Genomic DNA, 10,779 nt, shown 5'->3' on the forward strand with positions numbered 1-10,779 from the left:
TGCATTGTGAAGTATATTATACTCAGATAGAGATTCAAATTCTTAACATCAGCTATTAAAATTTACATCAATTTGAATTATGTAGAGTTCATATCAATATAAAATTTCAACTTAAATATGAAATAAATTCCCATATATATGTGTTAATTATTGACTATCTTTAAACCCAGCAATGTCTTTATATACAACTTTGTTTTTGATATTTATTTATTTTTGGGAGACAGAGAGAATAAGAGCAAGAGGGGTGAAGGGAGAGGGAGAGAGAATGTCATATTCTCTTGAATGTAAAGCCAAACATAGGGCTTGATCTCACAACCCTGAGAGCATGACATGAGCCAAAATCAAGAGTTGGACACTCAACTTACTGAGCCACCCACAATGTTTTAATTGCCATAGCTTGATAATGTACTTCAAATCTGGAAGGTATATCTATTTTTTTTGTTCTTCCTTTGAAAAAGTTAGCTTAAGTACCCTGCGTTTTAATTCTTTCTGAATTTTGGAATCAGCTTTTCATGAAAAAGTTTGTCAGAATTTTTGTTTTAATTATGCATGTATTGATTAATTTAGGAAGAATTGACATCTTTCTTATAGTGACCTTTCCTAGCTATAAACATGGTATAATCTTTTAACTTCTTATAATCTTTTTATATATTTTAATACAATTCTGTATTCAATGAGGGAATTCTATTTTAAAGGACAGAATAGATAACTCACAGTTAAAATAATCTTGAACTGTTTATTTTTTTAAAAAATCACACCATAATCCAGAGTTATTATTACTGGTTTTGCTTATGTGACAGTGATATTTTCAGAGATTTTTGCAAGAAATTAGGCTATAGTTTGTTAATCTGTGGTTCATGGATGGAATTCAACCCAAAAAGCCCACAAACTACCTAAAACCCTATTAAAAATCTATTTGTATGCCCAATGTGCATTTTTCTAAAATAATATCATAGGAACTCACATTTTAAAATCAAAAGTAAAAAGTATTGTTCAGTTGCTGTTATAACCTTTCAGAACAGGCTGGCACATTTTATCAGTGTTAAGTATTATCAGTATTAGAGTTAATGTTTTGTCCATTTGGGCACTGAGTTTAACAGTTTATTATTATTATTTTTTAAGATTTTATTTGTTTCTTTGACAGATAGAGATCACAAATAGGCAGAGAGGCAGGCAGAGAGAGCATAAAACAGGCTCCCCACTGAGCAGAGAGCCCAATGCAGGGCTAGATCCCAGAACACTGGGATCATGACCTGAGCCTAGGGCAGAGGCTTTAACCCACTGAGCAACTCAGGTGCCCCCTGAGTTTAATGGTTTTGTGATACTTTTTTTTTTTTTTTTTGCCAGAATGAAGTAAGAGCTATAGTTTAATACTTTGCACCAAAGCAGTATATACTTTTTAATTAAAATATTTCAGGATTGGGACCCATGTGCCTATAGTGAGCCTGTTAAGGTGAGAAAGTGGCTCAATTCAAAGAAATACAAGGTGGTAAAACAGATCTAGTGAAAAGGAATCTTTGGAGGCAATTTGCCCCTCCAAAGATGCTGTCCTACTGGGAAGTGCCAGAAAGAGGGACATGAAAGGATGAAAACTCCTGGTTTTGGCTGGAAAGTGAATGGGGAAATGAGGTCAATTATAGGAAACCACAAATATGCTAGAACCCTGTACAGTACAGCAACCCTTTTCCCCAAAGATCTGATCATTACCCAATGTTCATGAAAAGGTGGTAAAAGCACTTTCTGAAATTGGCACCTGGAGATCTAACATTAAATGTTAGTAACTCAGGGCACCAGGGTGGCTCAGTTGGTGAAGCAGCTGCCTCTGGCTCAGGGCATGATTCCAGGGTCCTGGTATGGAGCCTTACATTGGGCTCCCTGCTCAGTGGGGAGCCTGCTTCTCCCTCTCCAACTCCCCTTGCTTGTGCTCTCTGTCTGTCAAATAAAAATAAAATCTTAAAAAAAAATATGAGCTCACTGATGTCTAAAGACGTTACTGAACTTCCAGGATTCAGCACAAATTTAGTCACTGGGGAACAACTGAGAACGATAAGACTGCCCTTGAAGAACAGATAACCTCAATGTTGTTTTGAACCAGAGATTCAAAAATCACTCTTAAGGTATACTACTGCAATTGCACCTCAAGATTGATGTAAGAAAAAGCCCTGACATTTCATCTTCTAAATTATTCATCCTCTTGTTCATAGTGATATTGTTAGTATATGTGTACTCTAACAAACTATATACATAGAGGGTATAGATTGTGTGTATTTTGCACACTGCTTTCTGTACCCTTAGCACTCACTATGGTGTTTGTATCATAATAAATTATCAATATATATTTGTTGAATATATGAATGACTTTTAAAATAAATCAATAGTTTTAGAAGTTGACTGTTTTCAGTACATTAACTTTCTCTTCTACATGATCAAACCCACAGAAGCAATGGGACATGAAAACATCACAGAATTTATCCTCTTGGGACTTTTTAGTGATGAAGATGCAAAGGTCGCCTGCTTTGTGGTGTTCTTACTTTGCTACATTGTGATTCTGTCAGGAAACCTGTTCATTCTTCTCACCATCAGAGGCAGCCGCCTTCGTGAACAGCCCATGTACTTTTTCCTGAGCTACCTGTCATTCATGGACGTCTGCTTCACTTCCACAGTGGCTCCCAGACTGATCACAGACCTATTGGCTGAGCAGAAGACCATCTCCTATGACAGCTGCATGGCCCAGATGTTTTATGCCCACTTCTTTGGTGCCACTGAGATGTTCATCCTGGTGGCCATGGCCTATGACCGTTATGCAGCCATCTGCAGACCCCTTCACTATATGGTCATCATGAACAGACAAGTATGCTATGTCCTTTTGATGGCCTCCATTCTCGGAGCATTTCTCCATTCAATCCTGCAGGTATTGATTATTATTGATCTTCCCTTCTGTGGCCCCAATCAGATAGACCACTATTTATGTGATATTTTCCCTTTGCTGAAGCTGGCTTGCACGGACACTAGTCTGTTGTTTATTGTAGTCATTACTACCACAGGAATGATATCTGTTGTGACCTTTGTTGCCTTGGTAATTTCTTACATCATCATCCTGTCCACCCTGAGGACACGCTCATCCCAGAGCTGCCGCAAAGCTCTCTCCACCTGCAGCTCACACATCACTGTTGTGTTCATGTTCTTCCTGCCCCTCATCTTCACGTATGTCCCCACAGCTGATTCTGTCAGTAACGACAAAGTTTTTGCCCTATTTTACACCATGTTTGCTCCCATGTTTAACCCTTTCATCTACACGCTGAGAAACACAGACATGAAGAATGCCATGAGGAAAATGTGGTGCCAAGACACACGGTTTGAAGGGAAATGAAGTCTCTGGAGTTCAAAGCCTTTGGCTGGGTGTCATTCTATCCACAGGATCCTAATGTCAGCAAATGCAGCAAGTAGAGAGGTGGTTTGCTGTCATCAAACGTTGTAAGATGTGAAGGGAAAAGGCCCCTCAACTACCTCTTTCTGTTTTTTTAGTTTTTTTGACCCGGTATAAGGGGAACAAATCCCATGAGTTCCAGGTCCCTTTCAGCTTTGATATTGTGGAACTTATGTTTGGTATTCTGGATCATTCTGTCCTTCATGGTTCTAGACATAGTGAAAGTTATAGCACTTTTATCAGGGCACACTCTAAACATTGCAGGGTTTGACAGTTATGCTGTGCTTTAGGAAACAGATCATTAAGAGACCTCTTATGGAGAGAGAGAAAGTGGTCCTAAGTACTCCATTTTTCAGTGGTGTCCACTGCAATAAAATAAGGAAGCAATGCCTAAAAATTTACATGTTTTTGTATATTTTAACACTTTTTACATAAACAATGCTGCTAAAATAATGTAATGCAGTGGAATTACATATTTACACTGTCCTTATAGATGTTATTAACTCTCAGTACCCTATTGATGGTGTATTCCAGAAATTACAAGTTTCAAATTAGATAACATCACTTTTCAATCCTTTAAATGTAATTCCATGGTGTATTTATAACCCCATTTAAAAATCACTCGTGAGCATATAAACTGATGTTTTTTGTAAATGTGCAAAGTGAAAATCTCCCATTCTGTAAAAGATCCTGAATTTAAGAAGTCACATAGCTTAGTGTGTCTGGATTGCTCAGTAGGTTAAATGGTTAACCAACCATTAAAGGATCTAATGTTGGCTCAGATCCTGATCTCAGTGTCCTGGGATTGAGCCTGTCAGCTACTCCTTGTTCAGTGGGAGTCTGCTTCCCTCTTCCTCCCCCTTCCCCCTCCCTGGTTCCTGCTCTTTCTTTCTCTCAAATAAATAAAACCTTTAAGGGGAAAAAAAAAAAGTAGGCACCTAGCTGAATAGATGGATGTTTAAATATTTGGGGTGCATTTTGTTAACCCTCACTGCTCTCTATGCAAGCAGCATACTTAGACACTTTTTCCCCACCATTTACACTATGCAAAACTGTCTCCATTCTACTCAGGCAGGCCCTTATACTAGTGGCACAGACTTGAAAGGCACAGACTTGTTATTTTCTGGTGCACCATCCTCTTTACCACAGTACCCACAAAGAAATTGTGTTGTATTTACTTGAAGAAATTGTCCTTTGTGCAACAGAAATCTGGTTTTTGTTTTTGTTTTGGAGTATAGTCAATACACCGTGTTGCATTATTTTCAGGAGTACAGCATAGTAATTCCACAAATCTCTGTGTTTTGCTGTGCTCACCACAAGTGTAGGTACCATCTGTGCTATGTTCACTACACGATGCCTTTTGCTAGGACTTATTCATTCCATAACTGGAAACCTGTCTCTTCTACTTTTCTCACCCGTTCTGCCCATCTTCCCTCTTGGGACCATCGGTTTCTTCTCTGTATTTATGAGTCTGCAGGAACCTGGGTTTTAAGATGAGTGCATTTACAGAAATTAGCCACAGTTGATGATGATTCAGCAATAGATTTTCTCTTCCCAAAGGACCCTTACATGTGTACTGCCTGCAAATTAGGGAACTTAGCACATAAAGGGAGGCCAAAAAAATAATGAAGTGTGTTGAAAAGGAGATAAGAAAGAGACTAGCAGATTAAATCAGTATTTTGTTTTGATGTTGATCTGGTGGCAATTACGTCCTGGTGGGATTCTCCAATTCAGAGATGTGAGGGTGAACAGGAATGTCTATAGGTGCATGGGCTAGTGCCTAATTCTGGTGGTTTTATTTTTGTTTGTTTGTTTTTAATTAGCCTATTATTGATGCATATGTAGGCTACATTCTCTGGTAATGGATTACATTTGCTTATTGTAACAAATTTGCTGTTTGGTTTTTCTCCAGGAAGACAGGCTTTCAGAAGTCCATGTGAACCTGGCTCTTATGCATCTTTTGTTCACTGTCTTCTTATAACTTAGAAACAAAGGAAGGGTGGAAAGGAACATACCGAAGAGTAATAAATGTGTCCTTTTTTTCCAGTGTGTTATTCATGGATGAGATAGTGAAGAGGGAGGTTGGCTACATGCTTAGGTATTTAGAATTTGACCTTTATATATAAACCCAAGGTTAGGTGCTGTCCCTCATGCCCATTATCTCTTGCTTGGCCTTTTATACTGCTCCTTTCAAGGTACCTTACACTAAACATGTTGGAGGTTTTACTGACTCAAGAGTATGCCTCAGTCCCCACTTCTATAGTCAGCTCAATAATTCTGTGTAACAAGCCATTTCAGTATTTGCAGCTTATACAACGAGCATTACATTTTTGCTTAGTGTCTGCAAAAGGTAGGGGTCAGCTGATCTAGGGCAGGTTCAGATATGAGGTTCCTCAGGCATAAAGCAGAAATATAATCCTAGACTTTTTCTGAAATTGAAAGTTCATCTTCTGGACATGTGATGTTTGTCATTACCATTGGCTGTTATGAAAGTTCAGCATTGTCTATCTCTATACTCTGGTGCACTTGGCTGGTGGATTGTTTGAATACTGAAATGTAAAATAAAGAGTATTTTGAAGATTTGAATAAAGTAATGAGGTTGCATTATACCTCAAAACAAAAATTGTCATTATGAAGGATATGGATATATTGAAAGTCAAAATGAGGTGTTCCTGCTGAGTTATCATAATCATGGTGAAATTCTAGAGAATGTGACATGTGACAAATGTTTTTCTCCTCAATATGTTTAAATGAAAAAGGCAGTGACATACAGAGGAACATAAAACTATTCTTACATATTAAACTGAAAAGTGCAGGAAAACATGTTTAAATTTTTGCTCCTCCCTGGAACAGGAATATAACCACTGTTTGGAAGACAGTGGGAGACACATTTTTATTGTTTTCCACTTATGTAACCTAATTTAACCATCTGGAAAATGACAAGGTTGCCATTTATTTTTGTCAATGAGGGCTCTAATCAAAGTCTTATCTGTCATCTTGTAACAGCAAGGTTGTAAAATTTTAAAAACTATAAAACTCCAGTGGATGGCAGCCAGTGCTGTGATCATATGTCTATGAAATAAAATGGCATAAACCACACTGATCCCTACTGTAACTGAGGAGAGTCTAGGTTTTAACGAAATAAATGATCTCTTTCCAGGGAACCAAGAGTAGACTCTCTGAGCTCCTCTGATTGGGATTGGCCCTGAGGACCTTGGTGAACAGGAATAAATGTATGAAGTCATTGGTAGAAACCTGAATACTATTCCATATGTCCTGTTCTTGGTCTTTGACAGTAATAAATCCCTCATCTTTTACCTTTTTAGGGATGTCAGAACTTCAGTAAAACTAATGTCTCTTAGTAGTCAAGATTTAAGTGCAAAGACATAGAAGAAAGAGTATTGTGGAGAAAAGTTACAAATGGCTAATATTTATTAATTCTTGTTCACTCAAGAGTGTAGTTTGGGCTCTACCAGTTGTTTTAATGCAGTGGTTGTTTCTCAAAAACAAAAGTTTCAAGGCCTTTCAAGCCAAACTTTAGGGATTATACAAGATCACTTTTACCACCTTCTGTTCATGTGGTTAAAGGTTACATGAGAGATGTCTCATAAAATAAGATAAGATGTCTTATGTGGGCAGCTTAGTGACTGCACAGTACATCAACTGGTAGGCTTTGTAATATCCCCCTCAAAGTAGTGAGAACACTGAAAACATGATATTTTAATGAATATATTTAAAGATAAGCTTTGACAGGAAAGTTACTATTGGTATTGAAAGGTTTTCCAGGTAAGTAATTGGGAACAGCATTAAAAATAAAATGGAATCTTGTCATAGTTACTAAGAATGTGGTAAAATCGAATACACTGAAATCATTTATTTTTTTAAAGTTTCTGTATAAATTCTAATTAGTTAACATACAGCATAATAGGAGTTCCAGGTGTACAATTTAGTGATTGCAAAGTTACATAACACACACAATGCTCATCCCAACAAGTGTACTCATATCCCCATCACCTAATTAACCTGTTGTCCTATCCACCTCCCCTCTGGTGACCATTAGCTTATTCTTTATGGTTAAAAGTCTGTTTCTTACAATATGGGATTGGGAGGGAGACAAACCATAAGTGACTCTTAATCTCACAAAACAAACTGAGGGATGCTGGGGGGAGGGGGTTTGGGAGAAGGGGGATGGGGTTATCTACATTGGGGAAGGTATGTGCTATGGTGAGTGCTGTGAAGTATGTAAACCTGGCGATTCACAGACCTGTACCCCTGGGGATAAAAATATATGTTTATAAAGAAAAAAAGTCTGTTTCTCAGTTTGTCCCTCTCTCATTGTGTACCTATATTCATTTGTTCTGTATCTTAAATTCCACATGAGTGGAATCATATGCTAGTTTCCTTTCTCTGACTGACTTGTTTTGCTTAGCATAATACTCTCTAGTTCCATCCTTGTCATTAAAAATGACAGTAACTCATTCCTTTTGAGGACTGAGTAAGAATATATATATATATATATATATATATATATATATATATATATAATGAACCCAGATTTTATCCATTTATCATTCAGTGGACACTTGGAGTATTTCCATAATTTGGCCATTGTAGGTATTGCTGATATAAACACTGGGATGCATGCAACACTTTGAAGAATATTTTTGTACTCTAAGAAATCACTTAGTTTTAAAAGTTCATTATATAACTGATGCCATGCACATATTCAAGGCATGGCTGCTAATCTGGTCTACTCAGTATCAGCACCAAAATTCTATTGGCAATTCTAACTAGAGAGAGGGGAGGGCAGTGAATAGGCACTAATCCTTTTCTAGGAAAGCACAAACAACAAAGAAGATGGCTTCCTGATGCAAATGTAGCTTCTGTCTAAAACTAGAGAAAAGTATCCTGAGTACTTCTCAATGCCTTAGATGCCTTCTCTTATTCCATTAATACGACCCAACTGTGAATGAAATAATATACATTTTTCCTTCAAATCAGGTTTTACCTTTCTGTACTTCAATCTCAGAAAGTATGTCCAATCAATGCTGTATTTAAATTCTTATTCAGTCTTGACAACATACATTATTTTACTTCCTTCCCTCTTAGCATTGTAGAGAACTCTTGTAGCACCTATATCCCAATCAAACAAATGAGCTGAATATCATGAGGTCTTTGTAAAATACTACATTTAAAAAATCCCATACATAATGTCTCAGTTATCTTAATAGTCAAAGGAAACGTATGAAAAATTATGTAAGAAAGAAACTACACATATTTATATACACAGCCTTTCAGCTTTTATTTCACTAGTATGGAACTTTTTAAGGATAAACTAATCGTATAATGAAAGGAATTTCTTGACACACCAAGTTAGTTCCTTTGCTCTGATTGTGTTCAGCAGAAAGCAGGATACCTTATATGAATGTGCAATAGAGAGAATTGTAAGTCATAGAGAATAAGCTCTACTTTATTTATGTATGCTAATTATTTGAACAGGTGTGATTGTAAAATTTCTTTCTCCTTATCAAACCAGAGTGTAGAATGAGATGTGAGGAGTATTTCATAATCAGCAATATCAGATTTGAGCTCTCAAAAAAGTAAGAACCAGACCAGAATTTTGAGGGAAACTACTAGTTTGAGGGCAGAAGTACAGAGAAAAGTAAGGAAATCAGCTGCACTATATTAGGGTGTGTTGGGCAAGTGAAGATATTCACCATAATATTTGTGATATCTATAGGGATTAAGTAATCAGCCAAACGCCTCAATTCATTTTTTGCTTTCTGTGGATATTTTGATATACCATAGCTTTCTCTTGGCCTTTTTCACTTCTGCATTCCTTAGTGTGTAGTAGAGTGGTTTAAAAAGGGGCCCCAATATTATAAAATACGGACACCATCTTGCCCATGGGGAAAGTGGTTGGGAGGCATGTATATATGAATATACATGGACCAAAGAATAAGAGTACTACGATGATGTGATAAGTGCAAGTAGAGAGAGCTTTTTCCCTTCCCTCTGCACTGTGGTTCCACAGTGAATGCAAGATGACAATATATGAGATCATCAGAATCACAAACCTGCTTCTGCAAATGACCAACAGCAGGTTGATCACATATGTGTCCATGCAAGCAAGTTGCAGCAAGGGCTGCAAATCACAGCAGTAATGGTCAAACAAATTAGATCCACATAAAGGCAGTCTCAAAGCCAGGATAATCTGGGTAATAGAATGAATAAAAGCCTCTACTCATGCAAGAACAACCTGGATTGTGCAGTCCTGCCATCTCATGATGGCTGAGTAATGTAAGGGCTTACAGATTGCCACATGGTGGTCCACAGCCATGAGGATGATGACAAAGATCTCCATGCAGCTAAGGAAATGTAGGGCAAGGGCTTGAGTCCTGCACTCATTGTAAGTTATGGTTCTTTTTGCTGAGAGTGAATCCACAATTAGTCTGGGGGCTGTGGACATTGAGAAGTAGGAGTCGGCAAGGACAAATAAAATAGGAAAAAGTACATGGGGGTCCCGAGTGTCTGGCTGAACTTGATGGTCACAATAATCGCAAATTCCCTACCATGGTTCCCACATATAAAATGAAGATTACAAATACCATCTTCTTTTTCATAGGATCTTGGGTCAATCTGAACAGTATGAACTCAGTTACACTGTTACTTTGTTGCATAATTTCAGGCAAAGTGGAGAAAGTGCAGGTAGGTAATAATTAATCTGCAAAGAAAGAAATATTAGGAAATGAATACTCCATTTGCAGGTCAAATCTATATGCTTGATCATGGAAGGGCCACTTACCAGTGTGTAATCACTGACTTCCCATGTTGTTTTCTTCTGAATAAAGTGGAAATCATAATATCTATTCACCATCTATTCACCTGATTGCTTATGGGAACAATAAAATATATCAATAATGAGAAATACCTGTTTCTTCAGGCATAATAAATATTAATTTAGGGGATTTGGTATGAGAGGGTATCTTTATGAACTGAATGTCTTTCTTTAGTTTATAGCAAAATCCTTTTAGGACAGGATGTTGCCAAATGAAGAAAACTCATGTATGATTTACAAAATGCCCTTTCACACTACTTGAACCTGGTAGTTCAGTTATAAAGTGTCTTCTAGTAAATATTATGAACATTCAAGGAATGATGTAGAAACATTTGATGGTGTCTCCCTTAATGAGACCTAGCAGAGAGGGAGAGGAAGGGAGAGAGGACAAGGGAGAAACAAACTACCTTTATGCAGTGAACAATCAATTGGTTCAGTCCATCATAAAATTCATTATAATCTGTTAGCTTGACTAAGTTTATTTCCTTTTACTTTACCTCTGTATAATTTCTAG

General features: G+C 37.3%; 1 protein-coding gene and 1 pseudogene across 1 annotated transcript; one reads left to right on the top strand and one right to left on the bottom strand.

Moving 5' to 3' along the window:
* Positions 1 to 2,443: 2,443 nt before the first annotated feature.
* Positions 2,444 to 3,370, top strand: LOC116859432 (olfactory receptor 4P4-like). Its single transcript, XM_032844666.1, has one exon. The coding sequence runs from the start codon at positions 2,444 to 2,446 to the stop codon at positions 3,368 to 3,370; it is 927 nt and encodes a 308-aa protein (XP_032700557.1).
* A 5,826-nt stretch (positions 3,371 to 9,196) lies between these two features.
* On the bottom strand, positions 9,197 to 10,107 carry LOC116859429 (annotated as a pseudogene).
* Between the last annotated feature and the right edge of the window lie 672 nt (positions 10,108 to 10,779).

Source organism: Lontra canadensis, unplaced genomic scaffold (assembly GCF_010015895.1).
Source record: "Lontra canadensis isolate GAN:19392208 unplaced genomic scaffold, GSC_riverotter_1.0 scaffold154, whole genome shotgun sequence".
NCBI lineage: Eukaryota > Metazoa > Chordata > Mammalia > Carnivora > Mustelidae > Lontra > Lontra canadensis.